The sequence below is a fragment of the Pseudorasbora parva genome, chromosome 24 (genome assembly GCF_024679245.1).
Source record: "Pseudorasbora parva isolate DD20220531a chromosome 24, ASM2467924v1, whole genome shotgun sequence".
Lineage (NCBI taxonomy): Eukaryota > Metazoa > Chordata > Actinopteri > Cypriniformes > Gobionidae > Pseudorasbora > Pseudorasbora parva.
Window position 1 is genome coordinate 35,405,294 of NC_090195.1, and position 27,773 is coordinate 35,433,066.

A 27,773-nucleotide genomic window follows, 5' to 3' on the forward strand; every position below is an offset into this window, starting at 1 on the left:
TGGATCAAATAAATGTGGCCTTGGTGAGCAGAAGATACTTCTTACAAAAACATTTTACAAATCTTACCGTTCTCAAACTTTCGACCGGTAGTTAAATATCACAATAGCTTCTTCTCATCTCCATCACCTTCTCCGTCCTTCCTGACCTGCATATTCCCCTTCTCAAAGGAATGCAGAAATAAGACATCATTTAGTTTTATTTGTTACTCTGGTAAATGTATATTTCATTATTACTACTACACTGTAAAAAATATTGTTGATTTAACTTAAAAAAAACTAAGTAACCTGGTTGCCTGGTTAAAATGTTGAGTTCATTGAATTAAAAAAAAAGTGAATTGATACAATGAAGGAAATTGGTTTAATAAATAGAAACTCAAAATATGATTTTATCTGAACCACATAAATAAAAGAAATGTGATAAATCATGAAAATGTTTAATGTTTCACTGCATTATTGCAAATTAAACACAATTATGTATATGCTTACAAAATCTTTTAATGCTATTTGAATAAAGGGTGATATAAATTCTCAAAAATGTTAATTGTATTAACTCACATTTTTAATTTCAATGAACTCAACATTTTAAGGCAACCAGGTAACTTGATTTTAAGATATTTTTTTACAGTGTAGTTACTACTAATAAAACCGATCTCTGGGGTTCCCAAAAGTGCATGGGCCCTTAGAATCGTCCTAACTTTCCCCCTTTAGCTACGCCCCTGCATTGGGCACCCTAAGAGATGGGTGGACTTGTTGTTCTGGGCAAGATGGCGCCTGCTCCAGATCTGGAAGGTCACTACGGGCCTAATTCTGGGGTGAAAGCGTCAACAAGTGACACGGCTATGGAAACGTGCATCAGATTAACTGACATGAGTGGAAATTTACCATGACTGTGCATTGTCTCTACTGCAATATGGATGGTTCTGATTGGCTCAATGACGTGGATAAGACCTTGAAAACGGTATAACTGTTGGGACAAATGTATGTACGATAGGGAGAGGGACGAGAAGGTGAGAGAGGGAGCGCTAGGATTACTATTCTGCCACAATTCTGCGCACGCAAGATCATATCTTGAGCGCACAAAAGGGCATTGTGCGTGCGCGTGAACTGAGTTTTGCGGAGAAATGTTTGTCTCGCAAATAAGAGAGTATTTAGAATTAAACGAACGAAAATCCATTTTGCTTTTAAAATAAGCTTATTTGGATGTGCGCCGATGTTATATTTCACATGTGCAACGTCTCGGTTGCTTGCGCTCCAATACCCGCTCTGACTGCTCGACGGCTCGCTTGCTCAACACAACTCAACGTTACAATATGACATAATTCCAGCCAATCAGAGATGAGACTGCTAAATTCTAATAGGCTGGCTTAACAACCTCTCACAAAACTCCCTGCATTACTCTACAGCGGATTAGGAAATATACATGGTGGAAATATTCATGGGATTTTCGTTCGCTCGAAATACTTTCTTATTTGTGAGACGAACATTTCTCCGCAAAACTTAGTTCATACATTATTCCTTACAACGTCCTGTGCCTTCTACTGTAGCCTGCTCTACATACCTTTCTTCAAAAAATGTTTTCCAATATACTGTAGTTCCAGGGTAACCAGAGTGTTTAACATGTTGTTGTGAGTTGCTAGTGTAGACGGTTGCTAGGGTGTTGCTATGCAGCTGCTAAGGTATTCAGAGTGTTTAACATGTTGTTGTGAGTTGCTAGTGTAGATGGTTGCTAGGGTGTTGCTATGCAGCTGATAAGGTATTCAGAGTGTTTAACATGGTGTTGTGCAGTTGCTAGAGTGTTGTAGATGGTTGCTAGGTTGTTGCTATGAAGTTGCTACTGTGTTCATTGTGTTTAAGTATGGTGTTGTGCCGTTGCTAGAGTATTGAAGATGGTTACTATGGTGTTGCTATGCAGTTGCTAAGGTACTCCGAGTGTTTAACATGGTGTTGTGCAGTTGCTAGAGTGTTGAAGATGGTTACTATGGTGTTGCTATGCAGTTGCTAAGGTATTCAGAGTGTTTAACATGGTGTTGTGCAGTTGCTAGAGTGTTGAAGATGGTTACTATGGTGTTGCTATGCAGTTGCTAAGGTATTCAGAGTGTTTAAAATGGTGTTGTGCAGTTGCTAGTGTTCAAGATGGTTACTATGGTGTTGCTATGCAGTTGCTAAGGTATTCAGAGTGTTTAACATGGTGTTGTGCAGTTGCTAGAGTGTTGTAGATGGTTGCCAGGGTGATGCTATGGAGTTGCTACTGTATTCAGTATGTTTAAGTTTAGTGTTGTGCAGTTGCTAGAGTGTTGAAGATGGTTACTATAGTGCTGCTGAGTGTTGTAGACGGTTGCTAGGGTGTTGCTATGGTGTTGCTACTGTGTTCAGTGTGTTCAAGTATGGCGTTGTTCAGTTGCTAGAGTTTTGAAGATGGCTACTATGGTGTTTCTATGCAGTTCAGTATTTTTAAGCATGTTGTTGTGCAGGTTCTAAAGTGTTGAAGATGGTTAACAGGGTGTTGCTATGCAGTTGCTAGGGTATTCATAGTGTTTAACATTTTGTTGTGCAGTTGCTAGAGTGTTGTAGGCGGTTACCAGGGTGTTGCTATGCAGTTGCTAGGATATTCAGAGTGTTTAACATGTTGTATTGCAGTTGCTATAATGCTGTAGATGGTTGCCAGGGTGTTGCTATGCAGTTGCTAGGATATTCAGAGTGTTTAACATGTTGTAGTGCAGTTGCTACAGTGTTGTAGCTGGTTGCCAGGGTGTTGCTATGCAGTTGTGATTGTATTAAGAATGTTTAATAATGTTATTGTGCAGTTGCTAGAGTGTTGTAGATGATTGCCAGGGTGTTGCTATGCAGTTGCTAAGGTGTCCAATGTATTTAAGCATGCTGTTGTGCAGTTGCTAGATTGTTGAAGATGGTTACTGGGGTGTTGCTATGGTGCTAGGGCATACATGGGCAATATACGGCCCGGGGGCCGGATCCGGCCCGCATAGTGCTTCAATCCGGCCCCCGCGATGTGCTCTGTGCTGGCAATTTGGATGGAAGTTGAATTTTTGTACTCAGGATTACAAATGAAATGTTTAAGCTGTTGATCGCTATGGTCGCATATATGGGATTTTTACTTCTGTGCCCCTGAGAGTACGGTCCCGCATGGTATTTAGAATGTTCAGTGATGTCGCATGCCGGATTCAAACTGTGCTTTTGCTCGTTGGTTGGCGCTGAGCCAGAGACGGACAAGCTCAGCCACAGCGCTGTCATATTTCACAACTATGCAGTTTTTTTTTCACACTCATAATGTTTATTTTAGGTTTCAGACATTTCAATACACATAAGCACGAGTAAAACAATACATTTGGAGTAAAATACACACTGATGGCTGTGGAAGCAGCAATAAGAATCTATTCAAATATATTTTTTCCGAAAGTAATATTATATCAAACAAACAGTGGAATTTTACTCTATTCTTGTCACAGTTTATTGGCCACTTTCTTGCATGTATTTCAGGAGAAACTGATGACCCGAATTCTCTGGGAATAAAAGCGATGCATCTGTAATACAGTGTTATTGTCGGTGCGGTGTCACGTGACAAATATGACACATTGCCATGGAAACATTAAGGGGGAACAATCTAAACTAGGAATTGCCTTGAAAAAACTCACTCGGGAGTCAGTTAGAATAATAAAATTAAGCGTGAAAGGGTCAATATATGCATAATAAAGAACACTGGCTTATCTTTTTATTAAGATAGTTATCAGTGTGTATTGATCATGGATGGTATAAAGTTAAGCCTCCTTAACAATTTCACGTGGGGATGATGATACAGCTAAATCAAATTTAAATTTTGTGAGACACATAGAACCATTCCATGTTGTTCTTTAAACCTTAAGCAAGCATACGTGTGATGAAGTTGACCTGCAGTTAAATTGTGTTCCATTTCATAAAAGTTTTAAACAACATTTGTAAAAAAAAAAAAAAGAAATTACAATAAAGGAATAATAACAAGTGAAATAAGCTGAATATGTTTTTTTCATTTAGTGATGAAGGTATCCCCAATTAAATTTGATAATTCCAAGCCAGATTGCCTGTATGTCTGTATGTTAATGTGATCTGCATACATACATTTGCAGTTTTGTTAATAGTTTTCGATCTTGAATAGCAACAGCTGGTTTGAATGAGAGTTGAAAAATATGCAGGGGGTAGTGTAGTAAATCCAGTTATTGTAACCTTAAAGTAGTCTATGTCAGACAGACCTAGCAAAAAATATTTATCAGGCCTTGAATTAGGCTGGCAAAAGTCAAAGTAACTGTAGCCTTATACATATCTACATTTAATAATTTTGTACGATTTAATCATGTAGCTATGTCTAACTGCAATTGTCCTGTGTGGCCCTCCGTTTACTTTACCAAAGTAACTGTGGCCCTCAGACTAAAACTGTTGCCCACCCCTGTGCTAGGGTGTTCAGTGTGTTTAACAAGTTGTGCAATTGCTAGAGTGTTGTAGATGGTTGCAATGATGTTGCTAAGGTGTTCAGTGCTTTTAGTGTGTTGCTGTGCAGTTGCTAGGGTGTTGTAGATGGTTGCCACAGCATTGCTATGCAGTTGCTAAGGTGTTCTTAGTGTTTTTTAACATGCTATGGTGAAACTTATTGTGCTCCCTGTTTCGAAATAAAATGTTTACATTGTTTAGTTGTGTTTAGTTGTGGTTGTGTTTTTAGCATGTTGCTGAGCGGTTGTTAGAGTGAAACATGACTTTCCCTGTTAAAAAAAAATTAAAAGTTTGCATCATTTAGGACTCACGTTATCTAATTGCAGACGTCACGACAGCTGCGTAAGGTATTATTATGTAAGCTGGCTGTGTTATCCATATCAAACATATGGTTTAAGCTAGATTTCCAGACACTGCTTCTCCTCTACAGTCAGGTAAATTACAGACGTCTGTCACTAACATCATACAGATCGCGAGTAACATGCGTATATTAACCACATCCAGCTGTTGTGAGACTGCAGAGTTCAGATGGTCTCTTCAGCGTTTTGATGATCTGTCAAAAGCTTCTGCCCTCCTGCCAATGGGCCAATCAAATGCAAATGCTGGGTTTAAAAGGGTAAATTACTAACACCCTAATTGTAAGATTTGATGTTCCTAAAAATCTATCCATGTATGTAGCCAATGTGTGTTTCCTTAGCTGTGGCATGGGTGATATTAAAGAAAACCTTTTACAAAGTCTTTTGTTTGTGCTCTACTACAGCAGGTTTTCCTGCTTGAATGTTGATTATTTCCCCATATTCTCTATTGTTGCAGCTCATCGCTTCCCAGTCTGTCAGTTGCTAGAGAGTTGAAGATAGTTACCAGGGTGTTGCTTTGCAGTTTCTAAGGTGTCCAGTGTATTTTTATCACGTTGTTATGCAGTTGCTAGAGTATAGATGGTTGCCAGGGAGTTGCTATGCAGTTGCTAAGGTGTTCAGTGTGTTTAAGCATGTTTTTGATCAGTTGGTAGAGTATAGATGGTTGCCAGGGTGTTGCTATGCAGTAGCTAAGGGGATTAGTGTGTTTAAACATGTTGGTGTGCAGTGGCTAGAGTATAGATGGTTGCCAGGGTGTTGCTATGTAGTTGCTAAGGGAATCAGTGTGTTTAAGAATGTTGTTGTGCAGTTGCTAGAGTATAGATGGTTGCCAGGGTGTTGCTATGCAGTTGCTAAGGCGTTCAGTGTGTTTAAGCATGTTGTTGTGCAGTGGCTAAAGTATAGATGGTTGCCAGGGTGTTGCTATGCAGTTGCTATGGGGTTCAATGTGTTTAAGAATGTTGTTGTGCAGTTGATGGAGTGTAGATGGTTGCCAGGGTGTTGCTATGCAGTTGCTAAGGTGTTCAATGTGTTTATGAATGTTGTTGACCAGTTGGTAGAGTGTAGATAGTTGCCAGGGTGTTGCTATGCAGTTGCTAAGTCGTTCAGTGTGTTTAAGCATGTTGTTGTGCAGTTGCTAGAGTATATATCGTTGCCAGGGTGTTGCTTTGTAGTTGCTAAGGTGTTCAATGTGTTTAAGCATGTTGTTGACCAGTTGGTAGAGTGTAGATGGTTGCCATGGTGTTGCTATAGAGTTGCTAAGGTGTTCAGAGTGTTTTAAGCGTTGTTGTGCAGTTGCTAGACTGTAGATAGTTGCCAGGGTGTTGCTATGCAGTTGCTAAGGTGTTCAGTGTGTTTAAGCATGCTGTTGTGCAGTAACGCTTTGTAAAGTTTCTGTCTCTATGAAGTCTCTCCTTCCGAAAAGCACACTGTGCTCTGATTGGTCGGCTGGAGCAGTGTGTTGTGATTGGTGTTTGGGAAATGTCCCGCCCCTTTCCATAACCAGCAGTTTCAACACACAGCTAACTAACTCAACCAGGCCCCGCCCCTTTATTCTGCACATTAATTATTATAATGAGGGATATTGTGATGTGTTTACAGATTAACAAACAATACAAATATTCTGCTAACAAGTGATATTTACCTTGATTTGTCTCAAGCATGATCTTGTTAAATAACCCCTGGGAAACAGAGATAAAGGGATAGTTCACCCAAAAATGAGCCTGTGATGTTCATCTGCTGACCCCCAGTGCGTCCAACATGTAGGTGTGTTTGTTTCTTCAGGAGAACACAAATGAAGATTTTTAACTCAACCGTTGCTGTGTGTCGGTCATATAATGATGTGAATGGGTAACAATTCTATGAGAGTGAAAAAAACATGCTTAGACAACATGCACAACGAGCCCTGTGGCTCATGACCACACACTGATATCTTAAGACACAAAACCATCAGCTTGTGTGAGAAATCGAGCCGTATTTATATAATTTTTTACCTCAAATACAGCGCTATATCCAACAGCCTGGAGCACACGCGCGTCACTTACGGTAAGTTCAATCATACACGATCTGGGTATAAGCGGGTATACGAGCCAGACCGTGTATATTGTCGTCATGAGCCACAGGGCTCGTTGTGCATGTTGTGGAAGCATGTTTATTTCACTCTCATAGAATTGTTACCCATTCACATGAATTATATGACTGACACACAGCAACGGTTGGAGTTAAAAATCTTCATTTGTGTTCTCCTGAAGAAACAAACACACCTACATGATGGATGCCCTGGGGGTCAGCAGATAAACATCACAGGCTCATTTTTGTGTGAACTATCCCTTTAAAGGAACACCCTGATGCGAGAGACCGTAATCGGTGCTCTTTTCTTTTGCACACAGTTTGTTTGCAGTCAGTCCTGGTGTTAGCCGCATGCTAACTGACGCCATCTTTATCTGACTAGCGTTCATCAGCGTCAGTCACCTGCTCCCAGACTCCCACTGTTTCATCCGGAGACGCCCGTTATTACAGCCAGAGGATGCAGGCAAACAAACATGATTACAAAGATGAAAAAGAAAAGAGGGACTTGATGCCTCCCACAACATCCTAATGACTAAATCTGTCATGCAAGGCAAATTTAAGCTGGTGCCACAGTCCAGTGAAAGTCTAGGGGATTCATTGAGTCAGTGCTTAAGAGACAAATACAGTTTTCAGCTTATCTAATATAATATTCAAAATATCTAACATTAAATAGTTCAATCTGTTCCCACCAGCGAGAAAGTAGAAAAAAAGTGGAGGAACATTTGAGAAAAAGAAGTTCACTTAATTATATTGAGTGTGCATTTGTAGAGTACTTTAAAGCTACACTGTGTAACTTTTTTAGTTTATTCTTAGCTAAAAACTAGGGCTGTCCTCGACTAAGGATTTAGACAATCGAATCAGAATTGTCGAATCTCTCTATGGTCGACTGATAGTCGAACTATCTGTGTGTGTGAATGGGTTGGGAGGGGCACGACACTGTCAGCTGAAGGGTAAAACTATTTTTATTTTCCTTTACACACGACTCCACACAGCAACAACTTTTAATAAAGCGACCAAAACTGACAGACGAACTGACAATGGCTTTCTTATTTAGGTTTAAATAGCCTGAAAGGTAATGCGGTGGATAAACATTAATAAACCGTTTTCTCATAACATGCTAAAGCAGCGACCAAAATACAGAACCTCACACAAATATAATAAAAGAACATTTTGATAAATAAACTTAAAAAAAATACCTGCCTAGAGAGGAAAAGAACACTTTGAGTGCATTTACATGCACGTTCTGAAGCCGATTGTGCCTAAAGCGAGTGGAGACGTACGCGAAGCTCAGCCCCGCGCCTCAGGATCTCACACCGCCATCTGACGCGCACATTATACACACGCAAGCTCAATTTTGAATTGACTGACAGATGAGCTGCACGAAAGCGCTCTGTGGTGCGGCAGGATTTTAAACAACTTCCTCAGTGGCCGCGGACAGGCGCTGAATGCTGCCGCCGGTGTGTGTACACTCATTGAACGTGTTCTAATTTTAAAGGCGCGGTGCGAAGCTCAGTGCCCTTAAAGGGGTCGCACACCGATGCTCAGCTCAGCTCAGCGCCGCGACACGTCTTTAAAATATTGAGCACCCCCATATTGCCAAAATGGTATGATCCTCGTTTCATAACACCAGCAAAGATTCGACCATGAGATCGGTGGTCGAATCAGGCTCCGCATATCGATGCATCGAATCTTTGACTATTCGGGGTCACCCCTACTAAAAACACTTCGTTCTTTCAAAAATATATGTGCTCATTAATGTATATTTACAGATATTTCCTCATGTTTTGAACCCGCGCATGAGGGATGGAGATCACACTCACAGCTCAGCTCAGCTACAGGCACTCATTTAAACAGAGATATGGTGAGCAGTGTAAGTCTTTTAACTTCTCAAATTAATTTCTATGAAAGTTAAGCTTGCAAAGGCATGAAGTGAACTGACGTTGTGAATGTATGCCGCGAGTGTAGTCGCGATTACCTCAGCTCTCATCACGAGAGCTCATCAGCTCATTTATCTCACTCCTGCAGTCAGTGCTCAGTGCTGTGAGACTCGTTATATTGAACACACACGTTCAGTTTTTAATTGTAGTGTCTTCTCCAACTCCGTCTCTGTAATCCAGTAGCGGTGGCTTTGGGAATGGCCTCACAGGGCAGTGAAGCATTCTGGGAATTGTAGTCTTTCATCCCCATGAGACAAAAATACATTTTCTGTCTTTTCTCAGTCTAGAAGGCACCAAATTCAAAAATAATTTCATATTTCTAGTACACTGATGACCCAGTTTAAATACAGATTCATCTTCCCGGCGCTGAAGTACCCCTTTAAGTACAGGAAGATTATATATTTGTAAATACAAATGTATTTAAATACATGAAGTTACATTAGAGTATATTTTAGTTTATAAAAATAAATGCTTGTCACAGCATTTTAACCATATTTTAAAGGGGGGGTGAAACACTCAGTTTCAGTCAGTGTCATGTCAATCTTGAGTACCTATAGAGTAGCATTGCATCCTGCATATCTCCGAAAAGTCTTTATTTTTTTAATAATTATATAAGAAAGATGCGCTGTTCAGAGTCTTTCCGAAAAAAGCCGAGCGGGTGGGGGCGTGTCGTGTGGGCGGAGCTAAATAATGACGTGTGCGCGCTGCTGCTGTTGTGTTGAGTCGAGTGCGTCGTAAAGCTGTCTCATCCCTAACAGCGGGAAAAAAACTTTATTCAAAATAAAAATATGGCTTTTAATCAGATACAGCCATACATCTATGATCCGGAATCAGACCCAGAGGCTGCAGTTGAACAGGAGCAGCAGCAAAAACGACTAGAGCAGGACGTCTGTATGTGGTACAAGTTATACACTAACTATATAATATGCTTAGCGGCTTGTGTTATTTACATATTTATACTTGAATTATATCGTCATATTTTTGTCTTTGAAGGTGTACATGTGGGAAGTGCAGTTGTGCACGTGTGTTTGTGTGTTTACGCGTGGTTTGTGTAGACAGTAAGCGGACTAAAAAAAACACAGACATTTGAAGCAGTCTCACTCACCCTTCTAACGTTGGGACTGCTCCATCCTTCAGCATTAGGCGATTGGGAAAATCCGGCGTCAAGCTGGGCCTTGTTTATGAAACAGTCGGCACCGAAATGCAGCGAACAGATATAAACATTCGCGCAACTCAGTTGCTGATCCGGAAAAGCAAATTACATCCACTGTTGCCTTACCGCGGGGTTTTTGGGGAATCTGTGCAGGACTGTCTTGGTCTGGCAACCAAAAACGCACTTTTTTGGTGACATTGTTATGTGCTATGTGTAATTGTCACCTGTCCAGCATCCTACAAGCCCCGCTTTGATGGGCGTAGGCTGTTGCTTTCGCTCTCTCCCTCTCTCTCTCTCTCTCTCCCTCTCTCTCTCACGCGCTTCCGGTAGAATTGTCCGTAAGGCCCATACAAGGAAATTCCGCCCCCATTAACGTCAAAGGGGACGCATGATCTCAAAAAACTTGCCGAAACTTATGACTAACCGGAAGTAGTATTTTTGACAAAGAAATACTCCCATCAAACGTCCACCTTAACTTTTGAAACTTTGTCCATGTTTAGTATGGGATTCCAAGTCTTTAACAGTGTAAAAAGATCAGTATGCATGAAACAGCATTTCACCCCCCCTTTAAAGACGATAGAAGTAATTATGACATTTTAAAAATGTATGTCACGTGGGTCAAAAAAGCACTCTGAAGTTCAATGGATAGCATAAATAAAATAAAGAAAAGTAAATTAAAAGAAAAGAAAAGCATTAAAAGTAAATTAAATTAAATAAAAATCAAGAAAGGAATAAAAGGAAAAGAAAAAAAAGAAAAAAAAGAAAGTAAAATAAAATAAAAAATAAATTAAATTAATTTAAAAAACAAGAAAAGAACAATAAAAGGAAAAACTAAATAAATATATAATAAAACAAAATAAAATGAAGTAAAAATTAAAATTAAATAAATAAATAATAAGTAAAATTAAATAAAATTAACCTTTAGTAAAGTTAGGTATATTTCAATGAATTCCATAAAAATAAAAAGAATAAAAAGAAAGTAAAAAAAAAAAAAAAAAGAAAAGGGAAAAAAGGAAATAAGAAAAGAAAAGAAAAGAAAAGAAAAGAAAAAATATTTATAATAAAAGAAAATAAATAAAATCCCAATAATGAATAATGAAATGAAATGATAAAAAGCTTTAGTAAAGTTATATGAGTAATAACCTAAGCGTATCTTTACTGAGAGCAGTCGTTCTGTCGCTGGGAACCCTTAGAGAGATATTCTGCCATTTTATTTGATAAAGTCCACCATTAAAGTTTCAACAAATACTGTGGTTGGATTACAATGCAGAAATATTGTTTTTCTGCTTTTATGAAAATATGATCCAGTATATCTTTCATTATTCTGTCATATAATATGTGAGGGGGAATAGACAGGCATGTTTTCATCTTTTTATGTATGTTACTCAATATTCTTATCATTCAGTTTTTTTTGCTAAGTACAGTTGGACCATCATCCGTCCGGCTCATAAAATCAAGCTGTTCAAAGCCTCCAAAGAAAACATCACACACTCCGCAGAGCGAACAATACACTTCCTGCTGCCAGCTTTCTCTCACACACATACACACACACACACACACACACACACACACACACGGTCTCTTCTGAAGAAAACAACATCTCTTACCTTTCCAAACCCAGCTGCCGTAACGATCTCTCCCATGATGAACCTGCAGAAACAACACACAGCGGTCAGAGGTCAGAGGTCATATCTGTAATCATCACATTATGGGATGTGGTGTGTAAGGCTGGGAATCAAACGTCTCAAAACGACCGGTTGATATTTTATATTCCCCCTCCAATGGAAAAATATGCACTAATAATTATTCACCCTGAGCTCATTAGTATTCATAGGACTGTTTACACATACATTTTTATGGTTGGAAATACACTACACTGTAAAAAAAATAAAAAAATACAAATAAAAAAAGTGAGAAAACTTAAAAGTTTAGGCAGCTGCAGAACATTTTTGACTTTTCTCAACTTAGAGTCAATAGTTGTAAAAACTTTGTTAAAGTAATCTCAACTTTTTTCATGTTAAACAGTTTAAACTTAAACTTAAACAGGTAAACTTTAAAAGATGAATTTGTCATACAAAACATAAGCTGGATTTACACACAAACACAAATTAGCAGCATCTAATATGTATCGCCTATAGCCATGAGGATGCATTAAATTGATCAAAAGTGTCATTAAAGACATTCTACTTCAGATAAATGCTGTTTTTCTGCACTTTATATTAATCAAAGAATCCGGCAAAAATAAAATGTGTGACAGTTTCACACTAATATGAGCTGATAATAATCCTAAATGTGTGTTGATGATCAGATCCTCATCTGAGAATGATTAGTGAAGGATCAGTGACACTGAAGACTGGAGTAATGATGATAAATTACAGGAATAAATCACACTTTACTAGCCTATATATTCACACAGAGAACTGATGATTTACACTGGAGGAATATTTCACTGCTTTACTGGAGTTATGATCAGATAAACGCAGAGTTTATTAAATAATATTTATTAAAAAAGTCAACAGGGTCACTTTTGATGTCATGCTGACTCATCTAAATGACTTCTTACAGAACACTGTGTGTGTGTGTGTGTGTGTGTGTGTGTGTGTGTGTGTGTGTGTGTGTGTGTGTGTGTGTGTGTGTGTGTGTGTGTGTGTGTGTGTGTGTGTGTGTGTGTGTGTAGGTTTAGGGGCAGTGTAAGGGGATAGAAAATACGGTTTGTACAGTATAAAAACCATTACGCCTATGGAGAGTCCCCACATTTCACAAAAACAAACCTGTGTGTGTGTGTGTGTGTGTGTGTGTGTGTGTGTGTGTGTGTGTGTGTGTGTGTGTGTGTGTGTGTGTGTGTGTGTGTGTGTGTGTTGAGTCTGTCCAGCTCATCAGAGTCATGTGACAGATGTTGTACCTGCTGTGCACATGCTCCTCACACCTCACTAACATCTGCACGATCTGAACCAGATGCTGTTCACCACACACAGCGCAGCCGCATTGCAAGCACACACACACACACACACACACACACACACACACACACACACACACACACACACACACACACACACACACACACACACACACACACACACACACACACACACACACACTAAGTAAAAGTACTTTTGGTTAAATATTACTCCATTACAAGTGAAAGTTGTAAAAACAGATTTTAAAGTACAGAATTTGTTTCAAAAGTACTTGAGTATTAAAAGTAAATTTCCTTTTTTATGTCGCCGCATTATTGTATTATAGTTGTATAAATGCACATTATGCCATCATGGTTTAAGCCAGTCAGTGACGCTCCATCTGACATACTAGCATACGACTAACTTAAACTCATTTAAATACTAAAGTTACAAAGCTCTTTATAAAGCTGCTGTCACTTTAAGGCCGAATGCACGGATCCAATACACTGATACACATCTGATATTCTCACACTGTTCACCTTCACTGAAGACAGAATCAACTTTGTTTATGTGAATACTCCACTAAATGAGCATTTGGACATCCGTCTTCTTCCATTTTGCTCTAAACTATAAATCAGTGTTTAATAAATGCTGTGAAATCATTGAACTTCACGAGACTCTACAAGAGTGATTCCTGAAAGGCTTTCTGCAAAAACCCAAACACCTTTAAAAGAAGAAAAAAATCATCCGCTGACTTTCAAAGCTGCGACAGAAACGACTTTCCACTTCGAGGACCTTGATAGAAATGTAGTGGAGTAAAAAGGACGATATTTGTCTTTCAGATGGAGTGAAGTTAAAGTCAGAAGTTTACAGAAAAAATAATACTCCAGTAAAGCACAGATACTCAAAAAGTGAACTTAAATACAGGACTCGAGTAAATGAGCTGAGCTACTGTCCAGCTCTGGTATTAAAGGTGCCCTAGATGAAAAATTGTATTATCCTTGCCATAGTGAAATAATAAGAGTTCAGTACATGGACATCACATACTGTGAGTCTCAAACACCATTGCCTCAGAGACTAGAGCTGTGGCATTAGTTTGATCCTAAACACACTCACGTGTCCATCATTAACACACACACATTTATTCTGCGTTGTATAGTCGGGTGATGGACGTATTACGTTCCCACACAAGCACCGATACACACTTTATAGATGAACATGACGGCTAGTCGATGAGTTGAGTCAGCGTAACTCCACAACTAACGCTACATAAATGATCCACTAAGCGTTCAGTGTAAAGTGTGGAGCTCTTCCTGAGTCTCTCGTCTGTGTCGACTCTCGGCTGATCCACAGCGGCTTATTTCTGACATTTGTCTGAGTGAGATTGGCCTGTTTTGTTATTGATGGAGTATCTGACGCTTGTGTAAAGGCTCCGCCCTCTGGAAGGGGGCGGGGATCAGCAGCTCATTTGCATTTAAAGGGACACACACGAAAACGTCTCATTTTTGCTCACCCTCAAAAAGTGACTGTTTTAACATGCTATGATAAAATGATCTGTGGGGTATTTTGAGCTAAAACTTCACAAAGGCCCCATTTACACTGTATGGTTCAAAGGTGCATTCAAACTAGGCGGCATTTTTCGACACGCTGGGTGCTCCATTCATTTCAATGAGAAACCTTTGGCATCATACACAGATGCATTTAATTCTTTGCGTTTGTAAAAGCAGACATGATTTTATTAATATTTAAAGGCTACTTTTATATTTTGGAGCAACTAACCCAACTCCTACCCTAAACCTACCCACATCTAAACAATATAAAACACATACCAGGCAAATAAATGTACAGTCACAAAGTATTTATTGCAAAATCTGACCAAAACTGTATAAAAGTATTAACTCATGTTGCATTCCAAGTCTTCTGAAGTCATACGATATCTTCATGTGAAGATCAGAGTTGATCTTGATGTTTTAATCGCTGAAATGATGATCGCGCTGCCCCGTAAACGAACTCATTCATATCTCATTCAAATGATTCAAACGACTCTTGAGCATGACACGATCAGTCACAAGACACACGAGAGACATTTCACCATGAAATCTGACGTAACGGGCGGCAATATTTGAAATTTGTTGCGTTCATGATCTTTGGCGGATGGAGACGCTGATCGCTTTTGGGATTTTCTTCATACAAATCATTCGTTTGGCCGCGGGTAACTTTGTTGAATAACTCGTGGATGCAGTCGTATGTTATATCCTGTGTTTTATATCATGTTCACACAAATGGGTAGGTTTAGGGATGGGGTGGGGTTGGGTTACATCTTAAAACGTGTCTAAATAGCGTAAATAAAATAAATATAAATAAAATTATGCTTGCTGATTAAATTGAAAAACACATTTCGACATGCCATAATGGCAAAAATCATAAACCAATACAATTTCACCATGACGATAATATTCCCATACCCAGTGCATCTGTGTATGACGCCAAAGGTTTCTCACTGAAATGAATGGAGCACCCAGCCCGTCGAAACATGACGCCTTGGGAGTGAGAACGGATTGACAGCGCAGACAGCAAAACATTGTACAATCATTTAGTCTGCGTTTTACTTCCTTTCTCCGGTTAAGAACGTCTTGGGCTGTTTTCCCAGTGTACAGTGTAAATGCAAATATTGGATACGGGTCGCTTTTGAAAAGTTGATGTAAGCGGGTCGTATATAAGTTAGTCACCAAATCGGAATTGTGCATCAAGACCTGCAGTGTAAATGCAGCCAAACAGATTCTGGGGAAATCAGAGATTTATATTACATGCTGTAAAAAGGGGCATTATAGGACCATTTCAGGAGATCTGAGCTCAAAGACACAACGTAGCCTTCAGCATAGAGTGAAGTCAGTCAATAACAACGATTTTGGACAAATATAATGTAAGTGAGCTTTTGAGCAGCCTCAGGAGTCATAGGTGCATGAACTTAAATGTGTTTGAATTTTAGGTCGCTCTCTGTCATCTGCCAGAGCCCCTTTAATCATCTCCATAACTCAAATCCTGTAAGGGTTTTCATGCACTGAATCTAAATCAGTGCTATAAGAAAGAATAGGTAGATAACAACTGCACTTAAGCAGGCCATATTTTTATCTGCTGAGGATCCAAATACTTTTGCTAAGCACAATTACTAATACACACCAGATGTTTGAGATGTTCACAAATATGTCTAGAGTCTAAGATCAAAGCTCAGAAAGTTTTCTTGTTCACATGTAATGCTATATTTGGAAACCCTCGATCAAGTCATAATGTGATATTGAGAGAATGCAGTTTGAGGAGATCTCAGCTCATAAAACACACCAATGTTTCACATTTATAAGTAGCACACCACACAAAAGCGTCCGTGTGTGTGTTGTGCTTTCTCCAGACGGACTCGTGTTGTCCATAATGGCAACAAAAATTAACTACGTCGCTTTACTGAATAAGAGGCAAACATTACACTGTAAAAAAGTAAATAAAACAGGTCTTCAATTGAACATTTTCAAGTGACTGATCACATCTACATTTTTCAGTTAGTCAAATTTAATTTCTGTGAATTAAGGGTGCATTCACACTTGTAGTTCGGTTCGTTTGGTCCGGACTAAAAAACATAAAGAAAACACATAGTCTTGGTCCACTCAGTGTTCACACTGGCATTTTTAACAGAACCTGATTGGTCGGCTTTTATGACGTCGGAGCTGCTTACCGAACACTCAGAACAACGCTGTGCCGGATTGCACGCGGTCATTATATGCGTGTATATGGTTTTATTTTTACCAGCTGAGAACTCACAAAGAGCTCATCAAATGTTCAAAACATTCAAAACAGCTCCAGGATTTCCTCCGTTGTGCAGAAATGAAGACCTGCTGTAAAAGAGACGGCCGTTCTGTCGTCTGTACCGACTAATGGGCAACAGGTCCTCTGATGAGGAGAACCAGGGATGCTTTTTGTGCGATTTCTCTAGTATTTTCGAAACATGCTCGTCGGACCAAATATTGATGGGGCTCTTCACCTCCTCGCTGCTCAACGTTTGCCTCTAATGTTAACGTCACTCATTTTGGACACATCGATCTTCAAAAGGTTTATTCTTGCAAGAAAGAGCCACAGTCAACACAGTCATCAGTGCCTGCATCGAGTGTGAACTGAAGACAGAACCCCAATCTCTTATACCCCCAGTGTCAAAACAATCCTCTCAGTAGTTTTCCACACATGGTAAGAGTGTTAAACAGCACAGAAGTGTCCTGCTGGCAGACATATTAGCTCCTGTATGAATACAAACACACTCTAAATAATCAATCAATCAATCAACTTTATTTATATTGCGCTTTTCCAACGCCGATTGTGTCAGAGCAGCTTCAGTGTTAAACAGGACAATACTGCAGCAGAATTAGATTTGGCTGTACAGTCGTTCTGGAGAAAACAGTGATGTTATCAGCTTATTTTAATTTATCATAGAGCGACAATGTTGGCAGATCAGTATTATAGTTTATAGAATTAAATAAGAGCTAATTAATTAATTTTATTTGTATATTTATTTGAATAACTTTGATCATAATGTTAGTGTCCCCAACTGAGCAAGCCAAGCCAAAGGCGACCAAAGGAACCGAAACTCCACCAGGGCATGATGGAGAAAAATAATCCTTGGAGAAACCAGACTCAGTTCTCCTCTGGCCTATTAACACACCGTGGAGGATTATTATTCTGGACACCTTACAGGTCAGAAATCATATTAGATCGGAATATTCAAAATGTCTGGGTTTCTGGGTAATCAATATCAGCAGTGATTGAAATTTCCCCATCACATGTCTCAGGTGGATCTCCAGGATTCGTGAAGGAAACCGGTCAGCCTTCTAAACACATGACTTCATAATATCTCTCTGTGCGAAAACATTCAGACGGAGAACTCTCGAAACAAACGGGTCGTATTTATCTCAGGCCGTCTGTGGAAGTTCTCAGCAGCTTATGGAGTCAGAATGAAGGTGTGGAGCTCCTCCGCTCACATGGGTTTGGAGAGATTCGGTTCTGCTGTTTTCAGATGTGGTTGTTATTTTCATTCTGAATTATTTGCCCAATTTCACCAGAGGCAAAGTCCAAGGGAAAGCAAAACCTACCAGAAATCCAGAGCTTTTTTTTATTGTTGAAGCACAGACATCCGCAGGGCTGCTCATATAGCCTTACTGAGAGAAAAATATTTATTTATTTAATTAATTTTATTTCATATTATTTTATTTTATTTTATCCATGAAAGGGAAAGTCACTATTTTATTTTTTATTATTTAATTTAATTAACATTATTTTAATTTTAAATTAAATGTATTTTATTGTATTACTTTATTAAACTTAATTATTTATATTTTAAATTACCTATATTATTTTATATTGAATTTAATTTAATTCAATTTATTACATTTTATTGTTTTATTTAAAGCTGCAGTCCGTAACTTTTTGTGCTCTAGTGGTTAATAAACAGAACTGCATGCATCTTGTGGAAGAACATTGCAGCCGGAGCTACTTCTCTCTGTTTATGTCTATGGCGAGTCACACACAGACTGTGCTCCTCCACAGCGGTTCCTACCAGTCTGGCCTGAAATAGTCCCAATATAAACACTTATTATAAGTGTAACATAATGATTCAGAGTAAGACAAAAACAGGGTTTGGAAATGGATTCATGTTGTACATTCTCATAATATAATTTTTGTAAATCTTGAACACAAAAAATTTACGGACAGCAGCTTTAATTTAATTTCATTCATTCTTTGATTTTATTTTATTTCATATTATTTATTTTATTTAATAAAGTAGACATTATGAAAAATTTATATATGCATCAGCAAAAAATATATAGATGCCAACAAAAGTCTCAATCTTAGCATAGCATATTTATTAATATATTTTTATGAATATATACACTGTTCAAAAGTTTTGGGTCTATGAGAATTTTAAATATACTTCAAAGAGTCTCTTCTGCTCATTAATCTGCTCATAAATCCAGTAAAGCAGTGAAATGCTCTAGTGTAAAGCAGCCGTTCTCTGTGTGAATATAGAGTAAAGTGTAATTTATTCCCGTTCTCTGTGTGAATATAGAGTAAAGTGTAATTTATTCCCGTTCTCTGTGTGAATATAGAGTAAAGTGTAATTTATTCCCGTTCTCTGTGTGAATATAGAGTAAAGTGTAATTTATTCCCGTTCTCTGTGTGAATATAGAGTAAAGTGTAATTTATTCCCGTTCTCTGTGTGAATATAGAGTAAAGTGTAATTTATTCCCGTTCTCTGTGTGAATATAGAGTAAAGTGTAACGCTGACTGGTATATTGACTCCCTCAGCGATGACCAAATCCAGCTTTCTGTCGTCGGCCGTGACCTTGAGGAAACAGAGGTTCACGTTCAGTCTTTGTTAGAAGGTGCACATAAAAAAACGCAGGACAAAGTGTAGTATTTTTAGAGAGCAGCGAGATACACGTCCTGAGGAAGCCGATCTTTATCTGCAACCACAATATTAGGACAAACAGAGCGGCGCGAGCAGGCGTTTGTTCTCTGATGAACAGGCCTCACATCACTCATATAATGCCATCCACGGGAACAATGGCTTATTAATCCTCTCACATAAACTCATGCATAATCGCTGCATTCATGGCAATACGGCAGATCATTTAACTGATCAGGGACCGTATTCACAAAACATTTTACCTGAGCACTAAGAGTTCTCCTAAATGGCAGTAAAAGCTCTCAGTTACGAGTTTTCTTTCGAAACTTATTCACAAATCTGCTGAGAGCAACTTTTACTAAAGAATAGAGAGAAGTCTAAAGCTGAGAGTAAGGGCGGGGTTGACCTCGGCGCTACACTCTCAGAAACAAAGGTACAGTGCTGTCACTGGGGCGGTACCCTAAGGTACAAAAGTGAAAAGGTACATCTTTGTACATTACTCACCCCTAAATGGTACAAATCAGTACTTTAAGAGTGAGTGTTAGTACCTTAAAGGTACATATCAGTACTTTAAGAGTGAGTGTTAGTACCTTAAAGGTACATATGAGTACTTTAAGAGTGAGTGTTAGTACCTTAAAGGTACATATAAGTACTTTAAGAGTGTGTGTTAGTACCTTAAAGGTACATATCAGTACTTTAAAGGGGGCGGTGAAATGCTGTTTCATGCATAGCCTACTGAGCTTTTTACACTGTTAAAAAACATAGACAAAGTTTCAAAAACTAATGTTGGACGTTTAATGGAGTATTTCTGTGTCAAAAATACTCCTTCCGGTTTCTCACAAGTTTCGGAGAGTTTTTTTCGAGTATGGGTCGGCTTGACGTTAATAGAGCGGAAGGTCCTTGTATGGGCCGTACGGGCTCTTCTCCCGGTAGGGTGCGCGCGCGCGTGACTAGAGCGAGAGAGGAAATGCACGCCCATAAACACTCTCAGCTGCAGATCCAGTCCTCCGTGAACACTTCTGTCGCGCCGCGCTCCACTTTATTCCTATGGGTGACGTCGAGCGACTTCAGCGCTTCAGCACAGCATTCTGGGAAGGCAGCGCTGCATTTGAACCGATTTGAACGCAGAAATGACGGGAAGCTTCACAACATCGCTTCAGTCGCGTCGCAAAGTGGATCGCCACTGTTCACCGCTGTCAGGACTTCACCAAATCATACCAAAGAAGTGTGTTTTTGACAGAGCGTCCCAGCGATAAAGGTTCGGTCCTGCTTTGGAAGCAGCCGGTGAGTAAAACTGCTTCAGATGTCTGTGCTGTCGGCTATCGCCGCGTGAGTAAACATCAGTAAACGACACGATCGCGTGCTTCGTCATTCAAATGCGCTAACGGACTCCATTGTTGTTCTCTGTATAACGTTACACTAGTCTGACGTGCAAAACCGTTTTGCTTGCTACTGCTAAGGTTTAGTCGCATACAATAGTCCATAAACCGAATCATGTCCTCATAAACTGCGAGTAGAGACACAAATGTTGACAGGCCACTAAATACAGTCCATACCACAGAGACGGACGTCCTGATGCTGCTGCTTCTCCTGGTCAGTTTATTTCAGCCTCAGATCTGATTCTGGATCATTATCTGTATTAGCTGAGATCGATAGCCATGGGTTTCTCCACGCTTGAGGACGTCACCGCTTTGTGCGCTCGTCATTCTTTAGCTGCGCCCACACGATACGCCTCCAGCCGCTCTGTTTTTTCCGGAAAGACTCGGTACAGCCCATATTTCTTTTATAAATATAATAAAACCTAAGACTTTTCGGAGATATGAAGGATGCAATACTACTCTAGGTACTCAAGATTGACATGAGATTGACTGAAACTGAGTGTTTCACCCCCCCTTTAAGAGTGTGCATCAGTACCTTAAATGTACATATCAGTACTTTAAGAGTGTGTATTAGTACCTTAAACATATCAGTATTGACTTGGCAACACAGTGCATTTGAACTCTGTTGACGTCGCTCCGCTGCTCTAAATGGTTGTTGGTCTTTCCTGGTTGGGTTGAAACACGCCCCATAATCACAGCCCAATGAGCATCAGACTCATATTCTGACTGGAGCTCAGTATGACCACGTCAGGCTAGCACTAAAATGCTTTGTGAAATACTCTTAGAGATAAAAAATGTAGGAGTCCTATTAAGACTGAAACGGTCATTATTTTTAAGAGTTCCTCCTAAATCTCCAGTGTGACTTAATCACCTGCTGCTGTTCTAGAATCAGTTCTTACACAGTAAAGAGCACAGGAAATAAGTGCTGTTGGAGGAAGAGCTAATCTCAGATCAGGCATTGCTAAACAATGCACACTTAAAGAGTTTATAGTTCATAGTGACTTACAGACACCCGACGCATGGCCTTGGCCGACGGACAGAAAAGCAGAGGAAAAGGAGTCAAATGCTGATGGATCAGATAAACGCATGTGTGCTTCTTGTTTGTACGTCAGCTACCTGACTTTATCAGTCATGGGTCAACATCTCCGCACAATATTACAACAGTTTCCCCCATATAACATCAGTTTACATTCTTGAGAACCAAATCAATCGGATTTGTGAAGTGAAACTGGCTCACTGAAAAGAATCAGTATTATGAAATGAGTCAATTCAGCGAGCCAGTTGATTCGCATTACGAATCAAGTTCAACTGATTCAGAGATTCGGCTCTCAAACAGCTCCTTGGAGTGCAAGATTATTCAAAAATAACAGGCTAAAGTACTTTTATGGTATTTATTATTAGCCTTTTTGTCTCAAGCATCATAAAGACATGAAGAAAAAATAGAGAACATTAAATAGTGAAGAGCTTGTAAGAAATCCAGAGAGAATGATTACTTTCTGTAATACATGTGGTTAAGGTTATTTTATAAAAATACCAAATAATGCAAATGCATAACATTAGAAGCTGTCATGCAAAGATTAAAATGAAATGAATCCAAGTTTCACGAGTAGCTGGTTCTCATTAGGGGTTTTGTTCTGCTATATTCTCTATAAGTTCAATCCAGTTGATATGAAACAGTTTTGTGGTCATCTCTAAACTATAATATAAAGTTATGTGGCTTGATCTAAAACTATGAGTATGCCTTTGGACAAAAGCATCTGTTAAATGAACATTTCCTTGATTCATTTCAGAAGTAATGCTTTTAATGCAACATGGCGGGGTTTAGTTCATGTGATGGTCATGTCCACTATACTGCCAAAGGTATTGGGCCGCCCCTCCAGATCACTGAGTTCAGGTGTTCAATCTCTTCATGGCCACAGGTGTATAACTCCAGCTCTCGGCCTGCAGACGCTTCTACACACATTAGTGAAAGAATGGGTCGCTCTCAGGAGCTCAGTGAACTCAAGCGTGGGGCCGTGATAGGCTGACACCTGTGCAATAAGTCCATTCCTGACATTTCCTCACTACTAAATATTCCACGCTCAACTGTTAGTGGGATTATAACAAAGTGGAAGCCATTGGGAACAACAGCAACTCAGCCACAAAGTGTTAAATCCCAGAGCGGGGTCAGCCCATGCTGAGGGTCACAGTGCGCAGAAGTCTCCAACTTTCTGCAGAGTCAACAGCTCCAGACCTCCAGACTTCTGTGGCCTTCAGATGAGCTCAAGAACAGCGGAGAGAGCTTCATGGAATGGGTTTCCATGGCCGAGGAGCTCATCCAAGCCTTACATCACCAAGAGCAATGCAAAGCGTGGGATGCAGAGGAGTAAAGCAGCCGCCACTGGACTCTAGAGCAGTGAGACGTGTTCTCTGAGCGACCAATCACGCTTCAGTCTGACAATCCCATGGACAAGTCTGGGTTTGTGGGTTGCCAGGAGAACAGGACTTGCCTGATTGCATTGAGCCAAGTGTAAAGTTTGGTGGATGGGGGATTATGGGCTGAGGTTGTTTTTCAGGGGTTGGCCCTTTAGTGCCAGTGAAAGGAACTCTTAATGCTTCAGCAAGACATTTTGGACAATTTCATACTCTCAACTTTGTGGGATCAGTTTGTGGACGGCCCCTTCCTGTCCCAGCATGACTGCGCTCCAGTGCACAAAGCGTCGGTCCATAAAGACATGGATGAGGAGTTTGGTGTGGAGGAACTGGACTGGCCTGCACAGAGTCCTGAGCTCAACCCAATAGAACAGCTTTGGGATGAATTAGAGCGGAGACTGAGAGCCAGGCCTTCTCGTCCAACATCAGTGCCTGACCTCACAAATGAGCTTCTAGAAGAATGGGCAAAAATCCCCATAAACACACTCCTAAACCTTGAGGAAAGCCTTCCCAGAAGAGCTGGAGCTGTTAGAGAGGGTGGGCCGACTCCATATTAAACCCCACGGATTAACAATGGGACGGCATTAAAGCTCATCAATCTGCTTTAACAGAGACTTCATTTAAACTTTGTTTTAGAGATAATAATATCTCATTTTACTTTACCATGTGCAATTGTTACGCAATTTTATCATGCATGTAAAGGCAGGCGTCCCAAATTTTTTGACAATATAGTGTATCCATTTAATTTAAGGTAATGCAAATAAAATATATTGAGGTTTAATGCTCCTAGATTGTTGTAAATATAATGCTATGCACTGTAATTATATATATATATAAAGGTTGCAATATTAACAAATGTTAGTACTTCAAGTAGTACTGTTTAAGTCATTTAAACTTAAATTGCACTAAACTGACTTGAAACTGAAATCAAATGAGTTGAAACTTATATCTGAATCATATGAATCTAATTTAAAAAGTTGCTTATTTTAAGTTAAAGGAATGTAAAAACAGATGTTGATAAAACTTGTTGACTATATAATGTTTCACAGTGTTTACCAGAAAAATACATTGCTGTTCAATTTTAATATAAATAGAGAAAAGTACTGTGGGAAAATATGTATGCGATACAAGAACTCAAAAATTCTTTAGTGTGTATGTTACTAAATTATAATTCAAATCAGTCAATGGGAGATTCTTAGACATTAAAAAACAGTAAAATAAAATGAGAAATATTATATCTAAAAAAATGATTGAATGAAGTCTCTGTTAAAGCAGTTCAGAACAAATACAACTGAAGATTATCAATAGAAACAGTCAAATGAAATGAAATGAATCAAATGTGACTGAATGAATAGTGACTGGCGGCGTCCTTCTCTAAACTCAAGATCAGTTTTCAATTTCTGGAACACCTAGTCATTGCTCTGTGTGTGATAAAAGTCCTTTTAGTTATTTTATATCAAATGTTTGGGGTAATGATATGTTTTCATGAGCTTAAAACAAAAGAGCCTGAGCTTATGTAAGGTTTGCGTAATGCATGGCGTAAAGATGTGGTCGCGTCCTGGCGAAGCGCTAACGCTGAGGCTGAAGATCTCAGAGGCTCTATCTCTGGTTTGGCTCTGAGTCTTTCATTCGCCCTCTGTTGTTTTTGGCTCTTATAAGCCATGAGGGTTGGTTTCCATTTAAATCTGCATGCACACCCAGAAAGAGAAAGCCACTGCATTCATCTAACCATTAATCCTTTTCTTCAAAAATAAAATAAACAAATGCAAGTATAGATATTTTTTTTAAAGGAAATTAATCAAAACAATACAATCTAGATAAAAATGAATGGACAAACTTATACCACAGCCTCAACCTCAACCATTACAGACAAAGCAAGATCAGCTCAAGTATTTGTAAGTAAAATGTTGGTCAAGAGCCTCATCTATCATAATTTTGTGCTTGCAAATAGGGGTGTGTGATATATATCGTCTGCGATAATATCGTAATAGTCGTTTTAACGATGAGAGTGTGTGTGTGCGCGTACACGGTATTCTTGAAGATTATAGTGCGGGTGCACGCTTTCACTGCATGTATTTTAAATGAATATCACAGAAAGAAGTCCATTTTTACTCTATTTCGCCAACGAGAATAGTTCAAAACAAAGTCACAGCACTGTAACCGCGTCTCTGAGCAGCACACGCTGTGTTTTCTTCACTGAACGAATCAGCTTTCTGAACGAATCAGCTTTCTGAACGAATCAGCTTTCTGAACGAATCAGTTGAATCAATGATTCAATGAATAAGATGGATTAATATAGTTTCACATTTAAATAATCTTTTCACATTTTAAATAATTTCAAATATCAATATTCAATGTTATGTGTTTAAAACATCAAAACGTTATTTATGCATTACTGCAGGTTATTTGTCACCTCTAAGCTCATTAAACAGTAAAGTGTAAATGCCACTTCAAATGCAGCTTCTCTGTTTGCTCTCCATTGCGAAGATGAATTTTGTTGATACTCATTTAGTTTGAATGGTAACAGCCCTATTGTGTCTATTAAAGAAAGGACCAAGGTAATATTAGAATAACACACTCAGCAAAATATCGTCTAATTATTGTTATCGAGAAAATCCCAGAAAATATCGAGATATCATTTTTTGTCAATATCGCACACTCCTACTTGCAAATAGACAGAAGAAAGAGCAGGTCTCTTATTAGAGACGGTTCTGTCAGGAAAGCTCCTTCACTCTTCATAATACGCTAATCTCCATCTTGAGCACAGATGTTGTGGCTTTTACGTTTGCAGAAAGTGGCGAGCGTTGTGAGCGGGTCTGGCCCAGTTATGGTCTGGGTTCTGCTTGAGCTGTTGTGTAGGGGTAAGATGATCCAGCCGTGTGTTCTGACCTCAGCTCGTTCAACCAGCGTCCAGCTCAGCAGTTTCAAATGCACTAAATGGGCTTAAGCAGGCGGACGTAATTGCATACTTTGTGATTTACAAAAATCAGACTTGAGACTCGACCATGCACACACATTATTACTGGTTTCCCATTTCCATGGTTTAATTATGTGAGTATAGAGCACTTTTATAACTAATCTGTGATGTGTAAACGGCATTGCCAAACATAGTGGCAAAATGGCGTGGGTCAACTTTGTGTGTGTGTGTGTGTGTGTGTGTGTGAGTGAGGTAGCTGCTAACACAAGCTCTTGAAGCTCCACCCTCTTCCTAAAAGGAGGCGGAGCGCAGCTCATTTGCATTTAAAGGCACACACACAAAAATGCCACGTTTTTGCTCACCCTTAAAAAGGGACAATTTTAACATGCTATACATTGATCTGTGGGGTATTTTAAGCTAAAACTTCCCACACACACTCTGGGGACATCAAAGATTTATTTTACATCTTGTAAGAAGGGGCATTAAAGGTATGGTGGTGATTAGCAGTGAAACTTTCTTCTCTCTCACTAGTTAATCAAGTGCAATAGTTCATTATTTTAACTGGTTAAACCAATAGGGTTGTATTCAACTAGTAACTTGAGTATAAGAGTTCATTATAATGAATTAGTTTGAATTTTGTACGTCAGCCAATAAAACCGGTTTCCTCAACTACCTGTGTATTAGCCTGGTTTAATGAGCTGTAGTGGAAAGTTAGTACGTACAGTTGAAATCAGCCTCAATGTTGTCTCCTGCGATCAGGCTGTTGATTGTGATTTGGAAGATGAGATGCAGCAGCAGGAACGTCATACTGGTGAGACACAGGGATTTCAGTAAGCGCCCCGTGTGGCCTGGAGAAGAAAAAGCATAAAAACAATACATTAGGACATGCATACAAGCTATACAAACTTTGGCCAGTCGCATAAAGTGCTTGGTCTAGTGACTAGACTAAGCACTTTATGCAACTGGCCAAAAACAATAGACTAGACTCTAGTCTAACAACAGAAAAAAACATTGATTGGTCTAATGTGAATCTTATTATCCCTTGATTAACAGCTAGTTAACAATCAAGTTCTTAAGACAGTCTGAACATATTGGCCCTCATTTATCAAAAGTGCGTACACCAAATTTCCAGCATGCACCCAAACCCACGGTGACTTTGAGATTTATCAATATGGATGTTGGCGTACGGCACGCTCAAATCCTACGCCAGCTCAGGAGGCGGTGTACTCGCACGCACACACACACACACGCACACACACACACACACGCACACACACACACACACGCACACACACACACGCACACGCACACACGCGCACACGCACACACGCGCACACACGCGCACACGCACACACGCGCACATGTCGCACACGCACGCGCGCACACACACACACACACACACACACACACACACACACACACGATTCGACTATCAGTCAACCATAGAGAGATTCGACAATTCTGATTCAAATGTGTAAACCCTTATAATAAAAAATGGCCTTATAATAAAATATTAGTTTTATTTAACATATTTCATCATTAGAGGTGTGCAGAGTATTCTGATTTTGCATTTGACTTATTTTATTCATTTTTGCAAGTGAGATTAGTAAATGCACGCTCACATACTGGGCCTTATTTATACACTGATCTGAGCTCAGGGTCTGAAGCTCGCGGCGCAGGAGCTCTTAGGGCGTCTGAATCCACTTCTGCTAGTTCGGTCTGCGCTCTGGCTCA

At 39.4% G+C, this 27,773-nt stretch overlaps 1 protein-coding gene across 2 annotated transcripts in view; it reads right to left on the bottom strand.

The window, feature by feature from the left end:
• LOC137064221 (piezo-type mechanosensitive ion channel component 2) overlaps positions 1-27,773 on the bottom strand; it is a 266,236-nt gene that overhangs the window by 173,362 nt on the left and 65,101 nt on the right. For both annotated transcript variants that reach the window (XM_067435581.1, XM_067435580.1), the window contains exons 3-4: positions 26,762-26,887; positions 11,597-11,639 (exon numbers count right to left, since the gene is read on the bottom strand). In XM_067435581.1, coding sequence (XP_067291682.1) covers positions 11,597-11,639; positions 26,762-26,887 — 169 coding nt within the window. The remainder of the gene's footprint in view (positions 1-11,596; positions 11,640-26,761; positions 26,888-27,773) is intronic.